At 32.1% G+C, this 25,406-nt stretch overlaps 4 protein-coding genes across 4 annotated transcripts; 2 read left to right on the top strand and 2 right to left on the bottom strand.

The window, feature by feature from the left end:
* Positions 1-7,620: 7,620 nt before the first annotated feature.
* LOC107432721 (VQ motif-containing protein 10) lies at positions 7,621-8,599 on the bottom strand. The gene has a single exon (XM_016043904.4). The coding sequence runs from the start codon at positions 8,238-8,240 to the stop codon at positions 7,878-7,880; it is 363 nt and encodes a 120-aa protein (XP_015899390.2). The 5' UTR covers positions 8,241-8,599; the 3' UTR covers positions 7,621-7,877.
* Positions 8,600-11,571: 2,972 nt separating this feature from the next.
* LOC107432720 (exopolygalacturonase) lies at positions 11,572-12,592 on the top strand. The gene is made up of 2 exons (XM_025066928.1): positions 11,572-11,718; positions 12,260-12,592. The coding sequence occupies exons 1-2, from the start codon at positions 11,572-11,574 to the stop codon at positions 12,590-12,592; spliced, it is 480 nt and encodes a 159-aa protein (XP_024922696.1).
* A 201-nt stretch (positions 12,593-12,793) lies between these two features.
* LOC112489016 (polygalacturonase-like) lies at positions 12,794-14,098 on the top strand. Its single transcript, XM_048466074.2, has 2 exons — positions 12,794-13,448; positions 13,545-14,098. Exons 1-2 carry the CDS (start codon positions 12,924-12,926, stop codon positions 13,767-13,769), a joined length of 750 nt encoding a protein of 249 aa, XP_048322031.1. The 5' UTR covers positions 12,794-12,923; the 3' UTR covers positions 13,770-14,098.
* Positions 14,099-14,406: 308 nt separating this feature from the next.
* LOC107432738 (polyadenylate-binding protein-interacting protein 9) lies at positions 14,407-21,893 on the bottom strand. The gene is made up of 10 exons (XM_016043920.4): positions 21,087-21,893; positions 20,134-20,244; positions 19,982-20,026; positions 17,238-17,310; positions 17,023-17,135; positions 16,828-16,887; positions 16,609-16,656; positions 16,438-16,506; positions 15,315-15,376; positions 14,407-15,213 (listed from the first exon to the last, which is right to left on the bottom strand). Exons 1-10 carry the CDS (start codon positions 21,354-21,356, stop codon positions 15,156-15,158), a joined length of 909 nt encoding a protein of 302 aa, XP_015899406.1. The 5' UTR covers positions 21,357-21,893; the 3' UTR covers positions 14,407-15,155.
* Positions 21,894-25,406: the final 3,513 nt, after the last annotated feature.

Below are 25,406 nucleotides of genomic sequence, written 5' to 3' on the forward strand. Positions count from 1 at the left end.
AACAAACTCCCACTGACCCACAGCAGTCTTAACTGCCTAACAATCCCATACGGAACACATGCTCCTCAAATATGCCTACCGATAAAGCCTTGGTCAGTGGATTTGCCACCATGCTATAAGTCGGCGTGTGAACAACAGTAATGAGACCTTCTTCAACTTTCTCCTTTACCACAAAATATTTCACATCAATGTACTTCGCACCAGGAGTACCTTTTAAATTATTGGAGAAAGACACCGCTGCAGTATTATCACAATACATCATAATAGGCCTCTCAATGGAGTCAACTACTCCTAAATCATGGATAAAATTCCGTAGCCAAACTGCATGACAGGTAGCCTCATAACACGTCACATATTCTGCCTCCATAGTAGAGGATGCTGTCACTGACTGCTTGGCTCTCCGCCAAAACACAGCACCTCCTGCCATGATAAATATATAACCAGTGGTAGATTTCTTATCATCTACACAACCTTTATAGTCTGCATCACTATAGCCCACTACTTCAAGAGAGTTGGTGCGATGATATGTCAACATATGATCTTTAGTACCCTGAAGATAGCTGAAAACCTTTTTAACTGCTTGGTAATGAATAGGACCGGGATTGCTCATAAATCTACCAAGCACACCCACAGCAAAAGCTATATCAGGCCGTGTACAAACTTGAGCATACATCAAACTACCCGCTACTGAAGAATAGCGAACATTCTTCATTGCCATCCTTTCTCTATCATTCTTGGGACACTGATCTTTAGAAAACTTTTCACCTTTTGTAACAGGTACACTTTCAGGAGAACAATTATGCATATCAAATCTCTTAAGAATTCTATCAATATAAGCTCTTTGATACAATTGCAACACATAATTAGTCCTATCTCGAACAATCTTGATGCCCAAAACAAAAGAAGCCTCACCAAGATCTTTCATATCAAAATGGTTGTACAACATTTGCTTTGTCTCAGCTAATAGGTCAATGTCATTAGTAGCCAAAAGTATGTCATCAACATACAACACCAGAAATATAAAACTGCTCCCACTGACCTTCATATATATGCATCTATCAACAACATTCTCCTTAAAGCCATTTTTGGTGACAACCTCATCAAACTTAAGATACCATTGTCTTGAAGCTTGCTTAAGACTATAAATAGATTTCTTAAGCTTACAAACCAAATTACCATTCCCTGTTTGTTCGAAACCAACTGGTTGAACCATATATACATCCTCATATAAATCACCATTCAGAAAAGCAGTCTTGACATCCATCTGATGCAACTCCAGGTCATAATGCGCCACAATCGCCATAATGATTCTAAAAGAATCCTTTGTGGATACAGGAGAGAAAGTCTCTACATAATCAATTTCTTCCTTCTGGCTAAACCCTTTAGCTACAAGTCTAGCCTTATACTTCTCCACTTGACCATTGGAGTCCTTTTTAGTCTTAAAGACCCATTTGCACCCAACAGGCTTGTTACCCTCTGGTAACTCAACCAAATCCCAAACTCCATTTGATGCCATGGATTTCATTTCATCTTCCATTGCATCCAACCAAAAATTTGAATTTGAACTGTTTATGACCTCCTCATAAGTGACTGGATTTGAATCATCACTTATGTCAAACTCATGCTCCTGCAAATAAACCTCATAGTCATCAGGAATAGCTGATCTCCTAGTTCTTTGTGACCTCCTCAAAGGTACATCAGCATCTGCAATAGCTGGAATATCCTGCTCTTCAACAATAAGTTCATTCTGACCAACTACTGGTTCATCAACTACTGAATCAACAATATCTCCATCAGGAACAATTATACTGGGAATGAAAACACTTTTTTCTCTAAATTAAGGCCCCTTGTTCCATTATTATCATCAAATCCAAAATCATCTTCAAAATAAATGGCCCTGTCTGATTCCACGATCTTGGTGGTGTGAGAAGGACAAAAGAATCTTGAACCCCTAGATCCTATACAATAGCCAACAAAATATCCACTAATGGTTTTAGGATCCAACTTCTTAATTTGGGGATTATAAATCCTTACTTCAGCTTTGCAACCCCATATTCGAAAATGGTACAAATTAGGCTTTCTTCCTGACCACAACTCAAAAGGTATCTTAGGAACGGACTTACTTGGAACTTGATTCAAAATATAAGCCGCTGTCCTTAAAGCCTCTCCCCACAAATAATCTGGCAACCTAGAATTTGCCAACATAGACTGCACCATATCCAACAAAGTTCTATTCCTTCTCTCAGTTATGCCATTTTGCTGAGGTGTACCAGGCATCGTATATTGCGCATCAATGCCACACTCACGCAAATAAATAGCAAAAGGCCGTGGGTTCCTTCCAGTCTCATCATATCTACCATAAACCTCACCACCTCTATCAGACCTTATAGCTTTATTTTCTTATTCTTTTGAAGCTTCATCTTTACCTTAAACTCTTTAAAGGCAACTAAAGAATCTGACTTCTCACGAATAAGCTTAACATGTCCATAACGAGAGTAATCATCAATGAAGGTAATAAAATATCTATAACCACCCAAAGCAGTTGGTGTAAAAGGTCCACATATGTCAGTGTGGATTAACTCCAAAACATCTCCACACCTAGCTAACTTATCCTTTCTTACCTTAGCAGTTAACTTCCCTTTCACACATTCAACACAAGTCAACAGATCAGAGAAATCAAGATTAGGAGGTATCCCATCCTTCACTAACCTTTCCATTCTGTGCCTAGAAATATGTCCCAAACGTTTATGCCATAACATTGAGAAATTGTCATTAACTCTTGGGCGTTTGGAAGCAACAATAGGAGCAACAACAGAATTAACAGAGAAATTGAGACCATTATTAAATAAATCAAGCTTATATAAATTGCCACATAAAGTTCCAAGACCAACAACTTTACCATCCTTAAATAATTCAACTTTGTTATTTCCAAACAAAAAACTATAACTTTGACTATCCAAAACAGAAATAGATAACAAGTTTATTCTTATTGAAGGTACATAAGAAACTTCTTGCAACTCCAAAGCATATCCAGTGGCAAGCTTCAACTTGATTGTTCCCACAATGTCCACCTTCACTCTTGAGCTATCTCCCATATAAACATGCTGCTCAAGATTGGTTGGGCCCCTTCGGCTTATCATTCCCTGCAATGAATTAGTAACATGAATTGTTGCTCCGGTATCTAACCACCAAGAATTCATAGGCACATCGATAATATTGGTCTCAATCATTAAAATATTACCTTTCTTCTCTTGCTTTCCCTTTAAGGTCCAATAGTCTATCTTCTTGTGCCCAACTTTATTGCAGTATCCACACCTTCCATTGAAGTACTCTTTCCTTTCTCTAATCTGAAAACCACCATCCCTCGGCCCTTTAGGCTTCATACCAGAAAACTTCTTCCTATTGGGGTTAAAACCCTGCCCAGGCTTGAAACCTTGTCCTGGCTTGAATCCTTGTCTGTTCTTTTGGAAAAACTTCGTGGACTTATCTACCTGATGTGAAACCATAGCAACAGACCTAGACTTACTTAATTTAATATCATCCTCTTCCTTGACAAGGATAGCAGTCAATTCCTCCAAGCTACAACCTTCTTTCTTAGTATTCAAACTCGACCTTATATTATCAAACTGTGATGGAAGACTCCTCATTATCGAATAGGTCAAGAACTCCTCTCCAATGTCCATCTTAAGATCCTTCAGCTTATTATAATAGGAGGAAAGTAGCATAATATGGTCCCTTACTCCTTTAATACCATCATACTTGGTATTATTCAATAGGTCCAAATAATGATGCTTCTCATTCATATCAAACTTGATAAACTTCTTTCCTATCTGCTCAAGAAGTCCATTTGCAGTATCCACTATAGGAATACTAGCATATATGGCCTCATCCATGTAATTCTCCATCATCATCATACAGCACTTATTAGAGTGCTTCCAATCCTCATAAAGTTTCTTAGCTGCTGCAGTACTCTCATCAGTCGGTATCTCTGGTGGATCTATCTCCAAAGCCAAATCCAATTTCATAAAGGTCAAATTCATAATTAAGATTTTCTTCCATTTCTGATAATTTGTCCCATCCAATTTCATCATGGCAGTCATGGGCAGAAGGTTTGGGGTGCTACTAGCTGTAAAAATAGTAAACAATAAGACATTCAAAAAATTTAAGACAATTCAATTACTATTCTCCAGCCCCTCAACACAAAAACACAAACATAAATATCGCTTAGGGTCTTTGTAGCACTAAAGATACCCTTACGTGGGCCAGGGACAGTCAACCAAATAACCACTATCAAATGCATTGAACTGAATCACCGACAGGGCAACTTCGAACCCGCAATACATGGCATTTAATTAACTTCCATTGCCATTCTAGACGTTATACAAAGCGACTAAAACTACCGACAGGGTAGCCTAGTTACCCGTATAGACCCTGGCTAATAAGTGGGAGATAATTAACAAATTGACAATTTCATGATATAGGTAAAGAAAAGATAACCCATCCACTATGCCAACACACATTACATTGGTACACATAATGCAGACAAAATAAGTCTCACGATAGGTGAGTACCTAAAATCCCACACTACTATGCCAACTAGGAACAAAGCCTCTTTGGGTAAGCTCACACAATCCAATTTTCCAATCATAAATATTTAATTTAATTTAATAAAATTGGAATGTGATAATTAAACAAATAAATAAACAATAAATAAATAAATTGAACAATTGAGTCACTAAATTAATTAATAAATAACCAACAAATAAATCAATAAAAAAAAAGTTATTATTATTTTTTTGCCTGCTGACGTCATCTGCTGACGTCGGCAAACGACGTGTCGTGCTGACGTCAGCAGATGACATCAGCAGTCAGCCCAAACGGCACGTCGTTCGGGCCTTCTTCCTCAGCTAGCCGGGTCGGGCTGATGCGATTCCAAACTGTACGGGTCCCGCGACCCGACTTCTTACCCGAATCTATCTCGCCGTTCCGGATTCCGTTTCCGGCGATACTGGCGACGATAGTTTCGTCTTCCCTTGGGCAACGTTTCCCACAAATCAATTTGATTCAAAATCAACCCAAAATAAACATCCAAGCAAGGTTTATATTCGGCCATGGAAGTTTCAAAATCAACAGTTTTTACAAGGTTTTGAACAAAATTGATTAATCTAAACTGCTACATGCAATTAATAAATTCCAATAAAACATAGCCCAGTTTTCAAACAGCATCAATAACCATTATTTGGATTTTAAGGATTTGTTTTTTTTTTTTTTTTTAATGAATAAATAGCAATCGGGTTATATATATATATATAGATATTCATACATAATCGAAAGTATTATCACATAGATTCCAGCAAATATATAAACATCACAAACACAATCGGGCATGAATCTTATATATATTCACAAGATATGTAATTTTGATTCTCTTAATCTACACATGTATTCGAATCGGAGAAGAAGGAAAAATAAACAAAAAACATGTATAGATTATTCAATGGCAGAACATACAGTAATAATCCGAATAATCACATGAAATTTATTATACATATTAACCATGCTCTGATACCAATTGTTAGATATTTTATGGATCTAAATATACATAATAAATTCCATAAATCATAAATTACTAACCTCCAAATGCAGCTTTTGATAAATTAGATCTTTAATCCTGCAAAATAGAAACAATGTAAGTAGTGCCTATGGACACACTACTCTCAAACCACTCTCAGATTTCTGAAAACCCTAATCTCCAAAATACTATATGGTATTCTTCATGTCTGCTTGCCCTAGACCTTTAAATAGTCTCTGCAAATCAGACTTATCCATTAATTTTGACACACATAAAATAATAATAATTTGATAATATAATTATACTAGGAAAAATATGGATAAGTCAATGGACTTATAAAGAGAGTTGGTCCTCCAGTCCAATGGGCCAACTGGAGTCTTATAGAGAGTGTGTGACGAAGGGCCCTACTACAAAATAATAAAATAAGCCAGTCCCATTAATGACATAAATAGGCCCTGTAAGTGAGTAATTGATTATGCCAAGTCCACAAATATTAATTTAATTCAACAGAATTTAGAGTTTGAAAATGTATCCTCAGTGGTTTTATTATTTGGCAAAGCCTATGAATACAAATTTAGGCTCTCTTTGGAGTTAGAAAAAGTTGGATTAAAAAAAAGTGGGGGGAAAAAGAAAAAAAAGAAAAAATGGGAGGAAAAAAACATAAAATGTTTTCTCATGTGTTTGATTAGATGTGGAAATGTAAAAGGAAAATAAAATTGGGTTTCAATTTGTTTCTAGTTTAAACTTAATTGTTTTTTTTTCCCTTTTTTTTTTTTTTGGGTTATAATGTATTAAACTGAATTTTTTAATCTAATGCAGCAGCTTTCAATAGAAGTATCGTAACAGAAAAGAAAATTATGCTAATATAATATGTTCCTTTCAGAAATTGAAGAGATCTATTTTGAATTTTATTTTTGTTGTAATGTTTTTTCTAGACACAAATCTTTTTAATTCTTCACATTTTTGTATATATAGATAGGTAATCGATTGAACTGACACTAACTTTCTTCACATTTTCATAGGTTCAATTAATTATAGGTAAAAAAAGAAAAAAAAAATAATTATATATTATTACAATGAACATAATTTTTTTTTTTCGGAGAGATTTATATAAATAATTAATTTCTTATCCTAACTAATATTTGCAACGCTTGAGCAACAAAGGGGTGTGAGAGTTTGTTAATTATATTATTATTTTTTGGTGAAAATATGTGTGTAATATAAAATGTAATGCCAAGCAACTGGTTTATGGCAGCTAGTTTCGTACTACTTGTTAAGGAAAGAAATCAAGAAATTAATACCAATTGCTTCACATAATTATGGGATCTGTCTTTTGTAAAGACCTATAAGAGAGCTATTGTACCAACATTTATCTAGCATCTCAAATTAGTGTATGCATTTCTTATTCTCTTTTATTTTCCTTTTCTAAAACTTTTACACTATTATGTCTAGTTTTGTTCTAGCTCAATCACTATTTAATTAGTTAAATTTTCTTCGATATAAATACGTAGGGTACTTCTATGATGCAGTCCGTCCTTATAGACCCATATCAAAAGCTAATGTTTTTTAAAAAAAATGTCGATTTTGTTCTGATTTTTTTTTAAAAACAATGACTTTGGTGTGATCTGCATGCCGATGGTCAGTATTGTTGCCTCACCCTATATATATGTATATATATATATATAAATCTCTCTATTATGTTATTATGTATATTCCTAGAACCAAAAATATTATATCATTTCATAGAAGAAAACAAAGCTATACATTCATTGGGCAGTTATAAAATTCAATGCTACAGAAGCTAGCTAGATTGCGAGGGCCATTAATTTCCAAACCGTGCTATATATATATATATATATATATCAATTTTGATCTATTGAGGACATGCTTCTGAACATGCTTCCAGTTTTGGATGAGAATTGTACCACATGGCAAATGATAATAATTGTCACTTCAATTTTTTTAGTTTTTAATTCAAATTTGTCAATTGAATTAGTATGATTCTAATTACTGTGTCTACGTCGATCATGCAATTTCTAACATACATAAACTGAATTAGATGTGAACCAAAAAGCACTCTTCATATATATTTATATGCATACAGAAAAAAATGGAGATTAGCCGGATCCACTAAGGCATGAAATATGTACATAAGCAGATCGTGATTGTGTGATACTCATAAATACGAAAGAATAAAATGGAAAAAAAATTTAAAAAAAGAAAAGAAAAGAAAAGAAAAGAAAATAGAAATACTTGTATATAAAATAAATTAAAGAAGCTTGTTTATATATATATATATATATAATCAGTAGTCCCGCAAGAGGTCATCCATGGTAGGCATGTTTCTAAGCAATTTGTCGAAGTCCTTAAAGGAGATATCTCTTTCCAAAACACCTCTATTCCCTGCAACAGATTCTACACTCTGGTGTGTGGACCTCTGTGCTTCTTGATGATCAGGATTACGATTACGGTCACGACGATGATGACGACGAGAGGCTGAAGAGGAATCAAGATCATCTTTACCGGTGAGCTTCTGCACAACGGATTTAAAGCTCACAGCATCAGTTTCTACATACTCAGTATTGATGATCACAACCCTAGGAGCAGCCACCTTATGACCACCATCATCTCTCATCATCATCATCTTCTGCTTCTGCCCACCTGACATAATCAAATCGATTGATCTTCTTCTGCTATCTCTGCTTCAGAGCTAATATCCGTTTCGATCCCGATGAGATTATAAATTATGTGGGATATTTGTTTTGTTTGTTTAGGGTTGTGTTTATATATAGAAATGGAGATATTGGAAAAAGAAAGAAAAGGGGTTACTGCATATGGAAAAATTTGTACGGCTGGTTAGGGTTTTGACAGAGTTCGAGTGCAGGGGGTTGGGGATAGGAAATGAGAAGGAAAGGAGGAGAAGAGCTCGAGATTGACCGTTGTGTTGTGTTTGCTGTCTAGAAGAAGAAGTTGATAGGCTCGGGTCAAACCACGCCGCTTGACATGGAAGGAAAGGAAATACGAAGAAGATCTCCATCGAGAACTTATGTCTCCTCCTTTTTTTTTTTTTTTTTTTAATTTATATATATATATATATATATATATATATATTTAATGGTACAATCTCACATTATTTAAAAATCTTAGCAAATAAAATTAAATGAAATAAAAAAATGAAATGAGACTATATTAAATGAAGAAGCAATAAACGATCTCCATCCTGCAATAAGAGACAGTTGGACTATATTGTTTGGAACTTTTGAATTGCTTACAAATTAATTCTTACTGCCACATTTATTAAGCCAAGTCAAAAAGTAAGAGGGCATCTAGATATTCTAGAAATTTGAAGAAGTGTGACAGACACAAATCATGTAGCTAATTTATTTTTTATTCTCTTATCTTTATTAATATTTTATTTTATTTGGGAATAAAAAAATATAATTATGAGGTTTTCATTTGACTTGTTGTTTTATATTATATGGGATGAATAAGCTAGACAATTTTCTTTTCAACATTCTTGTCGTAAGAAATTAAGACAAGTGCATCAATCAGCTGCTTGAAATTATATACTTGTGTTTTAATTAAGAAAAAAAAATGATGGCTGAGTTTGTCTTACATGGAAAACACAGAAATATCAGTGTATTTGGTTCAATACGCGCTTTGAAATTTGAAGTATGAAAAAATAATAACAATTAACAAATCCAAAAGAAAAGCAGTTCAACTCTTCAACCTAATGCCATACTATATGTATCGCACAAAATATAGAGCCGGCTTATAAGATTAATCAAATCTTAAAACTGGTAAGTTTGGTTAGAATAGAAACGGTCAGTCACTTTATGTAACTTCCCATATAAAATATATATTGAGAACGATTATTTCATCATCTGGTGGTTTGAAATATGAACCACTATGATCATGCATGTTAGATGGTTTGAGATCTTTATCATAAAATTGTTCTAGATTGATGATTTCATATTCAGTGCTAACAATGACATATAAAGTATTTGAATTCGACCAAAAAGGAAAAAGCTGAAAATCATATTTGTAGAATTATAAACAAACATATATGTATATAAATTGTTCGATCGATATGGACGCAAAATTATTTGGGATTGTAAGGGTGTTACCAATTTTTGCACAACACCTTGTGCATTGAAAAAAAGTTTTCCTTTTATGGGCAATTTTTCACTTAAACATAATGGAATTCAAAACTTTTTTTGTGTATCAATAGCATGCAAGTCAAGAGACAAAATAATTTAGTCGTGTTTGACCAAAAATTAAAGAACAAAAATTTATATTGTGGTCCTCGTGGGACCTGTGTTAATTTCAACTTTAGACCTTAGAATATTGTTATTAATGGTTGAGATATGAAGAGCGTTTATTGATTTAGTCCTCAGAAAAACTAAAGTAGATACGCAATCTAAAGAATATGAATCACACTAGCTCTCTCACACAATATATCCATAATTATTTATCCGTTTATTACTTATCTTTCCTTATTTCCTTGTTCATTTTGTTCATTGTTTTGTATATATAGACATATGCTTTAAAATATTGACCCCTTCCTTTTCGCTTATGGATACCAACAGATTCTGATCTCTATTTGACCTCTAAGATGATTCTAATTTAAATGCCACGTTAATTTCATCACTCAAATATATATGTTTATTTTTCTGAACTTGGAATTTCATTTATAACTTCTATTATTGCCAAGTCATTTATAACACTTTTATGTAATTTTACTAGCGTCATCAAATGGGAAAAAATATCTTTATTTTTGCTATATTTGTATAATCACTTATTCAGCTGATTAATTAGAGGAATTGATCGTCTGTGTTAATTTAAATATACTGCTTTTCTTGACGTATAATTTATTCTAGTATAACTTAATTGACCCTAATTGCAGCTCCAAAAAAAAAAAAAAAAAAAAAACCAATTGTCATTGTCAAAAACAAATTATAAAATAAAATAAAAACGATAATCTTGACTCTATAGATGTATATGTTGGAAAGTCAAATCCACAAAAATGATTGGTTTCTTTCACTCATCTTCCTCTCATATTCAAGGGGCCAACTGATTATATATATATATATATATATTAATTAAACTCTAATTACTGCATGTTTTCACAGCTCTAGACCAGGTCTAATGAATTACAAGGTATTGGCTTAGTCTCTCAATTTGTTGAAAATGTAAACATCTATAGTATATGGTTTAATGAAATCATGCTATAATTTTGCTTCCAAAAATAATATTAATATTAATTGATTTTTTAAAATGAAAAAATAGACACAGATTTAACCAGATTCTTCTATTCCATCTTTTTTTTTTTTTTTCCTTTTGAATAATGATCTCTAATTCCATCGTTTTAATTTGTTTTTTTGGGCAGTGTTTTTGTTAATTTGACCGTCCTTTTTTTCAAAAAAAAAAAAATTTCTTTTGGCAATAATTTGACCATCCTTAATTTTGATTGGAAATTAAAACAGAAAAGGATATCGTTCTTTTTTTTTTTTTTTTTTTTTTTTTGGTTAAAAATTCTATTGATTAGGTAAGCGACACGAAATCATGGTAATATATTGTAAGTATTTTATTTACTTTTGATTAAATTATGTTCCGACCAATCATAAAATAAGTTATTAATGCACCAGCTAGTATTTCTCTTTACAATGCAAAAAATGTCTGTGTTATTAATGGCTGTAATCACCCTAAATCAATATTTAACATATTAGATATTGGAAGTTCCCAAATATTTCTAGTAATGCTTTTTCATCTTCTTCACTTAGTATCATCCACAGAAAGAAATAACCACATATACCCATTCATGATCCACCAATAAAAGGAAAAGAAATTAGAATCATATTAGCAACAATAAGCATGCACATAAATGAAATTTGTATCAAATTCGTGCATATAAGGAATGAAGAATACCATAAAACCATTTTCAATATATCAAGTACACAAAGGAACAAAGAGAGAGCTCAAAAAGGCAGCAAGCAATCATGGGGTTCATGATATTTTGTTCTAGGGTTCTCTTCTTGATGTTCTTGTTGGTATGGTGCATGGAAGAAGCTGAAGGTGATGAATCCAAAACTTTCAATGTCATGGAATATGGTGCTGTTGCAGATGGCAAAACAGATAACAGTCAGGTAATAACTCTTTCCAATATTAACTAACCAAAATCTGCATTCTACCTCATAATTAAAGAGTTTGAATCCTCGATTGAAATGAATTTGTTTTAAACTCTTATAATCACATATGTATATACATATACATATACATATACATATATATATATATGTTATCTTGATGATATAAATTAGGATATCTTGACTTTAACGAAGTGTAGAAGACCATAATAGACTAATCTTTATCCTACTGATAACAAAGTTTGGACATTCTAATATAACAAGGACTATTTTATTTTTAACATACTCATAAATTCTTATCATTTATTTAAAAAAAAATCCATAACATCGTGATCTAGTAATTTTGTACGAAGTTCCTAAATGTCGAATTTGTTTGTACATGTGCTGGTTTTGTTGGGCCTGAGCATATTTTTTGAAATTAAATGTATAAGGTTAATAAAGGTTTTTAGTGTAATATATAGGAGAGATTGCATATGTTGTTTATGTTTTTAAAATTAAATTTAAAAGGTTAACGGTATATGTTGTTTATGCATAATTTTAGGCTTTACTGAAAGCTTGGAGCGAAGGATGCCAATGGTCTAATGGAAAGGCTAGAGTTTTGATTCCCACTGGGAGTTACATGTTGAATTCAGTGCAATTCTCGGGTCCATGCAAAGCTCCAATAGCCTTTGTTATTAAAGGGACTCTGAAGGCTCCAACTTATTTACCAAATAGTAATAATGGCAATTGGATCAACTTCAGATACATAGACCAATTGACTGTAAGTGGAGGGGGTATTTTGGATGGTCAAGGACATTCAGCTTGGCCTCACAATGACTGCAGCAAAAATTCCAATTGTCCTATTTTTCCCATTGTAAGTTCTTTCTCTTTTTAACCAAGTAAATATATAATTAATTTTATAGATATGTGCAACCTGTTGTTTATTAGGTCGATTTAATAGTTTAAGTCTAAATACTTGCATCATAGACTATATATAGCCAGAAGGTTCAATTCTACATACCAACATATTTGATAAATGTTTTTGAAATCATACATGGATGTGCTGTCACTTGATTACCACTATTAAGCAAATGCAAGTCTATGAAGCAAGTACCAATTTTATAACATTCAAATTCATCCTGGCATGTATGTGACTTTATATATATATATATATATATGTGGGTGAATTGTAATTTTTTTTTTTTTTTTTTTTGACATATATGTAAATGCAACAGTCATTGGCATTCGATTTCATTAACGATTCAAAGGTTCACCACCTACGATCAATCAATAGCAAGAATGCACATTTCAACATCTACGGATGTAGAAACATGAATTTGAGCAAGATAAGATTATCAGCTCCAGATGAAAGCCCAAACACAGATGGAATTAAGATTGGAAGCTCTCACAGAATCAAAATCTCACGCACGGTGATCGCTACTGGGGATGACTGCATAGCCATGTTGTCTGGAAGCACAAAGATACACATCTCTAAGGTTGTTTGTGGTCCCGGCCATGGAATCAGCATTGGAAGCCTTGGAAGGTATGATGGAGAGCAAGATGTGAGTGGAATAGTTGTCAAGAACTCGACCTTCACAGGGACTACTAATGGAGTCCGGATCAAGACGTGGCCTACTCCTACTTCCTGCAAGGCTTTCAATTTTCTATTCCAAGACATTATCATGGAAAATGTCTTTAATCCCATCACCATTGATCAACTCTATTGCCCACATGGTGGTTGTGATCAACAGGTATAAATACTAAACCCAAAGATTGAATATTGCATTCAACTAATTATATATGTTATAAATGGTTTTCGTACTTTTTTGTTCTGTTTTTGTCTGTAGGCTTCTTCTAACGTGCAAATCAGCGATGTTACATACAAAAACATAGTGGGAAGTTCAAGTTCAGAAGTGGCAGTGAGTCTGATTTGCAGCAGAAGCAAGCCTTGTAACAAAGTAATCCTGGACAACATCAATCTAGAGTATGTTGGTAAAGGAGATTCGAAATCATCGTGCGTTAATGTTGTTGGCGTCTCTTATGGACAACAAACCCCTCCTACCTGCTTTTAGTTTCTTCTCTTTTGTAGCATATTATGACTTTTAATGGTTTGGCACCCTAGCTTTGTTCTATCAGTTTTTATGTTCCATCTAGCTCTACCCACCACTATGTATTTACATTTTCAATTTTACCACTTTCTTGATAGTTTAGATATCGCCCTGCTTGCCCTGGTTCAAAGAACATGAAATAATGTATAGCATCATTAAAGTCATTTTGAATAAAAACTTATTCAAAACTTGTTGGGTTTAGTTATATAAAGAATTCTCATGTAAACCATCGCCTATCGCCTAGCTTATAATGGATGACATAATAATGTAGCAAAGATGTTACAAAATTTAAAACTAAACATCTAGTTGAAAATGTGTAACCATAGACATTTGCTACATCGTCAATATGAGACATCGTCAATATGAGAATGTCTCACATTATAAGGAGGTAGATGGTTCTCAGGATATCAAATATGCATATATATAGTTTAATATTTGGATGAATGTATTATCTCTCTGATACATGCCCATCAGAAATTAAATGGATGATGTATATATATTGATTGGTGCAACTAACATATTCTATTTTGCATGAGAATATTTAAGAATTTCATTTTGTTTAGATTTTCTTTTCTGTAATGGAATTCAAATACCAAACACATACAGAAAGAAGAAACTAGAATTAGTGAAATTTTTTTAACCTAGTTTTCCAATTCCACTCGTTTAGATGGCTTCGCATCCAAACCACGCCTAACAAAGGAACTAGAAAAACATGTTAAATAAGACTGCTATATGACAAAAGACAATATGTGATAACTTACATTTACTTGGCAAGTTTCGACTGTCATAAGCAAGATGACAAAAGAAAAAGAAAAACTAGACATGAGAATGACCCCCCATTCTAGGACATCTTACCCAAATTCATAGCAACATCCATCCTATGGTCAAATTTGTGTCCGCTTTTGCCCAATATTCATAAGTTTCTCGTTGCTGCTCCATTTTCAGACCCTTCACATTTGCGGAGGGCAGAGCACTGGCTACCATTAATTGCACCATCTGATCGGTAGCCAAAGTGGTAACAGGGCTATTTTGAGAGTACATGCACAAGTATGACCAAGGATATTCCCACAATGACCACCGTACTGAGACTAGTATTATCTAAAGATAATAGAGAACATTGCCAAAACAAAGAGGACTGAATAAGGTAAATTCTCAAGATCGAAACCATCCTGTAAAAAACTTCAGTTGAAGCAGGTTCCCGGTATGTTCAGTCATAGAACAAGAATTGTTGCAACAGAGAAGATGGAAATACTGAAAGAAACTAAAGTTTCACCACCCCTTTCAAACGCAGCGAAGTATCTCTAAATTGGGATGTGGACCAAGTTTTCTGGATTACTCTTTCATGGTAATTTAGTGCAATGCTGAACGAGTAACTCGTGGACGAACTGGTGTCTTTGAAGGACTTACCCTGAAAAATTAACAATATTGATGTGATATTATAATATTGATAAAAATTTGAGCTCGGAAGTAAAAAACAAAAAAGAAAGTCATCTAGTTCAGCAATGTTACCTTATTGGTTGGGTTCCAACCACCATGCCGCTACAATTCAGTGCAATTATAGCACTTTCTGCCTGCATATGAAAATCAAAGTATTATCAAACCTCACTAATATTTGTCAATACAGATTCGTTGTCTATCACTGTACACAGAAGATCTTTAAGCTCCTCAAACCACATTCTGTCAAATGATTGTTAAATAAAAATAGAGTCAAGGGTGAATGAATTGTATAATATTAGTAAATTAGCCCAAAATCTTTCAAACATTAAAGATTTTACTTAAAATATAATCAGATTACAGATTTTCCAATCAGAAATTGTATCTTTCCATTAAACACCAAGGTATCTATCTCTACACATGTTCATCCAGAATCCAAAGTCAAAAAGAACAAGGGCATAATGACTAGAAAACTTATCAGAATTCATATATTTGCAAGGGTATATCTGATATCATTTGACAATCACTTATTATAACCTTCATAAGATGGGCAGGAGGGGAGAAGAAAGAAAAAGAAAGGGAAGAAGAAAACTCTACTGAGAAAGTAGACCCTAAAATTTAGGAACTACCAGAACACAATTCACAAAATGATAAAATAGGAACTATAGTTTCAAATAATCAGGAGTTCGCATAAACATGAATCATTCTATCAAGTTTTTACTACCATAGCTCTCCGCAACAAACGTCTTTTCCAATACTTTTCTTTTACCTTTGTTTTTTACTAAATTCTGTACAGTGTTTACATGCATCCCAAGAAAAAATATAATGCTTCAGACGTGTTGATGACAACACCCAAATCAAGGCCATTTTGAAGAAAGAAATAATGCTCAAATAGTAGTATCCTTGTGACAACATATGAGCAAGCAAATGAAACTCAGCGAAGACATGTAGTTAACAATGTTACACAAGACCATTAACCTTTATATATAGCATTATGTTCCAACTCCTGCCTTAAAAAAGGGATAACTAAATTCATCCTTGGCAAGGATAGTACATCACCATGTACCATTTATTGGGGGAGGAAAAAAAAAAAAAAAATTGAAACAAATAACATATGGATCAAGTTCAATGCAAAAAACAATTATAGCATAACAAAATATTAGGTCTACAATCTTCAATAACCTTCATGCTGCCTTACCATTGCAAATTCAACAAAAGCTATACGAGTTGAATGCACATTATCCCCTAAAAGCCTCAAACGAGTAACCTGAGAGAAGAAATTGCAACTATAAAAAAAACTGCCAACAATAATAATTATCAGTATGGAAAACCAACAAACAAAATGACATATTTTTTTAACTGTCCCAACCTCGCCACAAGATGTTTCAAAGAAAGTCTTGACTTCAGCTTGAGAAACCTAAAAGCATTGAAATATATTTTAGAGAAAAGTTACGGCACTCCATCAACTCTTCAGAAAACAATAAATGACAACGACCAATCTACCAGAGCAAGATCCATATCACAAAAATGCAATCAAATTAAGATTATGTATAAAAGTACTAAATTAAACCAAGAAATACTTATATACCTTTTTATCAATATTTGTACAATAGACAGTCCTCGAACACATTTCCCGTTCATCATCCGACTGCATTTTATAATAAACATTAAAACTCCCACTAAGCAAAAACTCCACCATGTGCATCCTTACTGGTAAAACCAGAAGAAAGATGCAAGCATTGTGCTCAAATCACGAGAAGTCCAAAGAGTTACTCATTCATACCCTAGGGAGGAATGTGGGATTGACAGGAAGGATGGCAGTTTTTGAAGGTAAGACCCTAACTGGATAGTAGCCTAACACTGTCCCGCCAAGGTTTAGAGCTTGTCTTGCCCCATCTGTTGACATAGATTCCACATGACATGAGATGTTTAAACAATCATTAACTCCTTGTTGTGCAAAATCTCAGAGAGACTTGTAGGGGAAAGCAATTAACTTACGCTCATCAGCAAACTCCACAAATGCAAAACGAAGTACTGAATGTGGATCACCACAAACTCGGCAATCAACAACCTTCAAATATGAATATGAATTAAGAAACATCATATTACTATCTCATCTATGACATGAACCTTTTAGTTAAAGAAACTAAAGCCAGCACCAATAAACCTAGTATCTTTGCATAAAGGAGTAAAAGCAATCCCATTAAAAAAGGCATATAGTTTTAAAGCTCTTAATGGCAAAGAATAAGGGAAATTCCTGATCAGGAAACATATGTAATGGGAAATGACACAAAACAGACATAAGTATCACAAATAAATATAACCTATAATCCTTCAAACAGAAGAAGCACATATGAACAGTTTATCCAACCAAACAAACAGACAAACAAAAATGAAAATGTAGATTGACCTTCAACAAAGGCACATAATACTTTTATGCATGAAAGGAATACTGAAATAGCTATCGAAATACAAGACCAGACAGACAATGGTAATGGTAACATTTTAAGTTAGTTTTAATCCCAAAAGCTTTAGCTAAAAGGAAATGGCCCACATAGATCAAGCCTACAGAAAATAACCTTAACAAATAGAATTAGCTATGTGAAAGGTAAATGTAACTTTCCATCCTTGTGGGCATGTAACTCTTCCATTCTTGTAGGCATGACAAGATAAAAGTTAGAAAGTTCTTTAATATTGACATATTAAAAACATGCCTCAATTGATGGGGAAAGTACAAAAAAATATCTTGAGAAGGGAAGAAGAAGGTAGTAGAAAGTGAAAAATAAATAAAATTCCAAATGCAGTCAAAACATCAATAAGCTTGAGTTTGTTAAAATAATCAATTAAACATATTATTTTGATATTTGTAGGCCATGCTCGCTAGGAAGCAATTTTAATTCTGCAAACACCTCACCATGCTTTGAATTTTATTAACTCAGCACGACAATATCCAAAAGGAAAAATACCTGGTTGTTGAGGTACCAAGTCAATGATTAAGCCATATAAACAAAAAACTATTTTGCAAAACAGTAAATTAAAACCAGAAAGCACTTCCAACTTTGAGCATCCACTGTTCTGCATAATACTTGTTTCAATAAAATTAGCAGATTCATCAGGCTATAGTGTTATACAAATGCCTTAATCTACATAATATTTTGAAAAATACTCAAAAATCCTAAAAGATTCAGAAGCTCCATATGGTCACCAAACAAGTGAGCAAATCTATTCTCAATATAGATAAAATTATAATCCAAAATTGCAAGTACAGCCCCAGATACCATGTCCATGTCGTCTACTTGTGCTTACCTTCACTTCCTTTAACAAACCTCAATAAATACGAATTAATACTGGTACAAATTGGTAGCTTCCAAATAGCTATCCCATAATTTTATAATGGACATAATTGAAGCAGTTAAACCTGTGCTCCATTGCACATAGGAACTCCTTTAAGTTTTCCAAATCTGCTAACTATCCCCCTGTACCTTAATCTTGAAGAGATATGCCAAAACATTCACCTCTAGCCATGCAATCCAACAGCTCCTCAACGTGTTTAAGCATCTGTTAAGTTTGTCTCTCTATAGAAATGTCTTCTCATTCAATTCTATGTTTAAAAATGTGATAAAATATTAGTTTCTTTGCATGATTGTGCTATTTCCTTCTATATGGAAACATCTCTGCATAGATGGTGGAACTTCTCGAGAAAATAATTAATCAGAAAAACAAGCATATTTTTGTTCCCAAAAGGGAGAAGCATAGGCGGCTTAGTTCAATGGTTCTTGTAGAAAGTAGTGCTTGTGTTTGGCAATATCAGTTATATAATGTTGCAATAGTGTCTATTTCTGAATGCAGAATATTCTCAGAAGGTTGTGACTTTTATTTAATAATACTCATTCAATTTCCAATTTAAGCTACTTAGAAGCCAGAAATACACAGATTTGCAACTGTAGCTCTGTTTTTAACCACATATCCATTATAGCTTTTCAGAAATCATATTGATAACTCATATTAGACAATGAAAAATACAATATATGGGCAGAACCCAAACAGGAATAGAAAACAACCAAAATATTGACATATATGCATAAACACGGTTAATATTTATAAATTAAAACAATAGTACAAAAGAGAATAAAGAAACTAAAGCTTTTTCTCAGAATATGGAATGGTTACTTCAGCATGTAGCATAGTTTCTCAAAAATTAAGTAGAGGGGGTGAAAATTAAAAGAGTCCAGCACGCCCTTAACATTCAAAAGAACAAGGGAAAAAATAGATAACTTGTCTAGAAAAAGAATTCGAGGCAAGCGTAACTGCTGGCTACAAGCCATGAGCATAGATTTTTATAAGGAAGGTTTAACGTACTCATTAATAATAGGAATGCTACTTAAACTACAAAAGATTTCAATTGTAAACACATTGATAAAACTCTTGAGTAGAAAGCCCTGGAGGTAAATCATGAATATGAAACAGCAAAACTCCTATTGTTACATGATTCAATTCCTCACCCCTTGGGTTGAATGATGATTCAACAGTGTGGGAATAAACAGATTTCGTTTTGGTCATGGCAAAGGAAAAAGAAAACAAAAATGGACATAACAATCTAGCAATCAGAACACGATACCGTGAAAAATCAGAATAAGGTACACAAGTCTCAACTCATTAAAGTATTAAATTTAACCAACTTCTTAAACCAACTAACAATCTAATCTGAAGTAATTGAAGTTCAAGTGAGTAGAGTAACTTACTTGTCCACAACTACTAAATAAGGCAGCAAGGCGCTCTTCAGTGACCTAAATCAAAGAGAATTTTTGTGAAATCTATTTGCTCATAATAAAGGGAATAAGGCAATTGTATATAATATACAATGAGTGAAGAAAAAGATCTCCATCTTCCTCACCTGCTGATCAATATCAGAAACATATACTGTACGCCTAACGCTATTTTCTCGTTCAGCTCTAAAGGCTCTACCATTTAACCTTCTTCTCCCCTGGCTATAGTTATTTCTTCTCTGGAAACAGGCAAAAATATAAATTATCAAAAAACAGTGAAGACAGAGCAAAAACTATATCCTAATTAACTCTTTTCTAATAATACACTATTCCCTCCCCCCCGCTAGAGTTCCATAATACAATAAGAAAATAAATGATACTAATTATGGGATACTTTCCAAAACATATAAAAGTCACATATTGAATGAATAAATTAGCTTAAATGTAAAGCAATTTGCCAATAATTTCTGAAAGTTTTCTGAAACAAGAATCAAAAAATATTTCCAAATAATTAGCGCTTTGTACATAAAAATAATTGATACACATAACTAAATTGAAATACTTATAAAACACAAATTGATAACCATCAAATAATTAATTCCAACTATATTAGCAATGAAGTTACATTGAAACAAGTGAAGACCGGAAGTGAAAGAAACTATATTCACAGCTAAATAAATAAATAAATAAATAAAAGACAAACTATGTCAACAATGAAGCAACTTCAAATACTCTTTCCCTTAGTAACATCACATACCAGTTCTGATAGGGAATTCAAATCACATTAACCAAAGCAGTACTTAACAAGTAAAAAAATTGAAAAAATCTCTATTTGCTGACAACTTTATCAAGTACCAAAAAATCATAAATTTAATTCCCATTCCACCCAAATCATAATAATAATAATAATAATAATAATAATAATAATAATAATAATAGTAATAATAACTTGAAATAAAAAAAATCAATCTCTCCACAAGAAATAAGCATGACCCATCATTCAAGTTTAAAAAAGGAAAATTTATCAACAATTAAAAAAAAAAAAAAAAAGGATCAAATGAGAAATGAAAAGAATGAGTACCCTTCTGTTGTTTGGGTAATTATCGTTGACCGACTGTTTGTTATTGGAGGGCAGAGAGTCGTCAGGAGAAAATTGGTGATTGATCTTGAGGTTGTTGTGATGACGCTGAGACAAAGATGAAGGGAAAAATTCTTTGGCTAAAGGATTCAGCTTTGTGAACATATCAACCAGCTTCTGCACATTGAATTCCGATTCCGTTATCGTCTTCGATTCCAAGTTCGAGTTCTTGGCAGCCGCTGCCTCACCGGAAATCTCAGCAACCGCAGCCATAGAATCAAACCCCACTCAACCAAAAAAGACAGAGCTACTACAAATAATATATATATATATATATGAACGAAAATGAAACTGAATTTAATATAAATTAGACAGCTCTTCCTTATTATTTATTCCCTTTTTTTCCCTCCGGAATGAGGGATTAAAGCTTGCAGATTTTGAGCCTAAATCAGATAAACCAACCCAAAAAAAAAGAAAAAGAAAAGAAAAAAACCCAGAAACAGAATGATTCTACAAACAAAAAAAATGGGTTCTTTGGAAGAGAACGATCAGAGTATAGGTGGCGGTGGTGGTGATGGTGGAAGGTTAGGAAGAAAGAAAAATTTGAGCTTTTGGGGGTCTTTGTAAATTTTTGTTTAATGGGTTTTTTATTTTTATTTTTTATTTTAATTTATTTTGCTGGGGTTTCAAAGAGAGAGAGAGAAGAGAGAGAGAGAGAGAGAGAAGAGCTGAAAGTCCATTGTATTTAAGAGAAAGAGAGGGAGAGAGAGACAGAGGGAGAGAGAACGTTAGAAATGGAAAAAAGGAAAAAGAAAACACTGCTAACGTAAAGATGACTTCACCCAAAAACCTTTTTTATTTATTTATTTATTTAGTTTCTGTGAATCAATTATCAGGGAATGGATGTCATGCTTTGTAAGTTGTAACAATGGTTTTTTGGGATTTTGGATACATATCCATTTCATAACTGCCATTACAACCATTTAGGCTTTTCTTTTTTCTTATTTATTTATTTATTTATTTTTCATTTTATCTTCTACTTTACTTTCTTCCTTTTTTGGATTTATTGGTTCAGTTATGAAATTTTTATTTATTTTTCATAGTATTATTTTTTTCTTTTATTTTTGGAGATAATTTTTTGGTTCTTGTTTGCAATTTGTCAAAATATGAAGGGTTTTGTTGGAACAGTAAGGTATGTACAACTCTATTTGTTTTTTTTTCCCTTTTCTCTTTGGTAATAATTTTTTTTTAATAGTAATTAGTAAAGTGTAAATTTTAAAAATTTATAATTTTTAATATTTTAAAATTTGAAATTTGAGACTGTAATATGGGTGATCTGCAAAATTTTTCTTTTTTTTTTTAACGAAATAAAAAGTTGTAAAATTTTAAAAATAATTGCACTTTAGTAATATATTCTAACTTGAAAATATTAATACAGTATAATATCAGTCAAATGAGATAACTGTCATTTGGTCTCTTCTATTTTTCTTAGAGGACATTCCTGCTAAATTAAACTCTGTAATAAAAAATTAAATAAGATTCAAATTATAAATAATTGAAAAATTAAGTGTTTGCTAAATCGAAAAATTAAAAATTAAAATTGTAAATCTTTAAAAGTTGAGGATAACAAATTAGTGAAATTAGTCCATTAGAATGTTAGTTAATTATGGATGTTTAATTTGTTAAAGAAAAAATATATAAAATGTTAACATATTTTGTAGTGGGTACTTACACTTATTTATTCATTTTTGGAAGAATCCTCTCCATCATTGCGAACCTGTCGACGAATAATGTATTGATCTGAAAAGAGCAGAGAAAGTTTGCAAGCTCAAGGGGATTCCTTTTGTCTCTTCTATCTGTCCATCCATCCAATTAAACATTACCAAGTTATAACTTAATTTAGTAAGTACATTGGATGTATTACATTTTTGGATTGGAAGTATGCAGCATGCATGCGCATTAATAATGATGACGATGATGATGCCATTAAACTATCCTATTGAGACTGTTAACATAGTATACTTACTTCTACTACGGGGACGTTTACATAATAAAAAAATTTTAAAAAAAATTATTGTATAATTCATCTGTATATGAATCCGTACCAAAATTACATTTAAAAAAAACAAAACGTAGCTTATATATATATATATATATGTGTGTGTGTGTGTGTGTGTGTGTGGTTCTCTCATCTCCATTTAAAAAATTAATTCCCCATAAATATAATAAAATATCATATAACTCCAATTCCAAGAACAATTACATTATAGTTTCTTTTGGTGATTTATGCTCATAACATTGTTCCCCAAACTGTTATACAAACGGCTTGGTGTCTGTGATATTGGAGGTCTCTTACCCTCGAGTGAGGGAGACTTGAGAGAATGACAGCTACTTGTGTTTTTGTAACTTAGAGTTTCATTTATATTCTATGAAGGTTTAACAATGAAAAATTCTCACCCATGAAATATGGCACTAAATTGAAATTCAAATGAAATATATGCAATTACTAGAAAATTAATCATATATTTATGTAAAGTTTTTAAATTATGAAGGATATATTTTTCGTGTAAAATGTTGATTTCGACCAAAAAAAAAAATTTTTTACAAAAATGTTTTGTTTTTCTTTTTTGTTTTATATTCGAGGTGAGATATTCAAATTCCAATCAATGATTAAGGAAACAGTAGCTTTGTTGTTGCCCAAATAACATGGTCCTTTTGCATTCAGATTGACAAATACTAAAATATTAAAATGCTATAAAGTAATGACCAAAATTTACTAGTTTTATTGTATGATAGAATTCAAACTTTTATGCTTATACATGGTGTATTCGAACTAGCTAACTATGATATTAAATATAAGATGATAGCTGTTGATCCTCACAGGATTATTACATCTAAGGTTTGACATGTATATATATATATATATCATTCACTTGTCTTAAATTGGGTTGTTAAGGTCATCGGATAATCTAGCTGTATAAAAAGTATATTGTATATATGAAATTTCAATACTTTATATTATAGTTTTTCCAGGGGTCCCTTTTATCAAAAAAAGGAAAAAAAAAAAAAGTGGTTTTGGGGTCCTTCATTAGTGTTGACAATCATAGGTTGATAGCTTTATGGATTGTTAAAAGTATGAGCAGTAATAATAACGTTAATTTTGTATTCGAAAGAGCATTATTCTTTGTTAGTATAAGCTATTGTGCGAACCATTAAAAAATTTAAGGGTAGATGAATTTTTGTAATTAAAGGATTATTTGCAATTGATATATTGTTCATTTCAATAGATAACTCAAGCATAAAATAATTTGGGCTTTATATGTACATTTTAATTAGTACCATTTAATTTGCTAGAGAAAAAAATCTTTACTGAGATAATTCAATAGTAAAATAGAATGAGGTTACGATGCAGACTGTTTACATGCGGACCATATTAAAATCGATGTTTTTTAAAAAAAAAATGTTGATTTTGCTGTTACATATACAAAGCAAAACCGATATTTTTTTTTAAAAGCATCGATTTTGATATGGATCTATATACGAATAAAGCATACTGTAAAATTACTTTATATATATATATATATATATTGTAAAATAAAAAATTGAGACCTTTTTATGGCATGGAAAATGAACGCATGCTATTAGATGCATTTTAATACCCTCAAATTTTTAATTGATACATTTGATTTTAAGCTATTTTTCTATCATCACTTTTATTTGATATGGAAATTACTAACTCATAAGTATTGTATGAAAGAAGGGCAAAAAAAAAAAAAATGTTTGAAAATATAAAGTATATGTATTATTATCACTTGAGGCACATTTTTAGGATTCTTTCAACTAGGTTATTATCAATTGTCTTTAATTTAAAAACCGAAGACCTTGATTGGAAGAAAATTGTAAGCCTTAAGGCCCAAAAGTGTCATTTTGTTTGTGACAACATGAGATTTTTTTATGAAAGTTATTTTTTTCAATGTTTGGTTAATTTTTAAAAGGTGGAAGATTTTTTAAAAAATTTAATTTTTAAAATTTTAAAAAATAAAGTGGAAAATAATTCTTATAAAAAATATATCATTCTTAATTTCCCTTAAATTTTCCTTTACTCACCACATACTAACAAAAGAAATTCCTACATAATTAATTTTCAAAAAACTAATTTTTTAAAATCTTTTTTTTTTTCAAAACTTCGATAGTTGTCAAATAGTTAACTTCGATAGTTGTCAAATATAACTAAATAAAATTGATCCAAACAAAAAGTCTAAAAAAAAAAAAAAACTGACAGATAAAATTAGGAGTACTCCATTTACAATAGTTAATTTTTTC

The sequence above is a fragment of the Ziziphus jujuba genome, chromosome 11 (genome assembly GCF_031755915.1).
Source record: "Ziziphus jujuba cultivar Dongzao chromosome 11, ASM3175591v1".
Lineage (NCBI taxonomy): Eukaryota > Viridiplantae > Streptophyta > Magnoliopsida > Rosales > Rhamnaceae > Ziziphus > Ziziphus jujuba.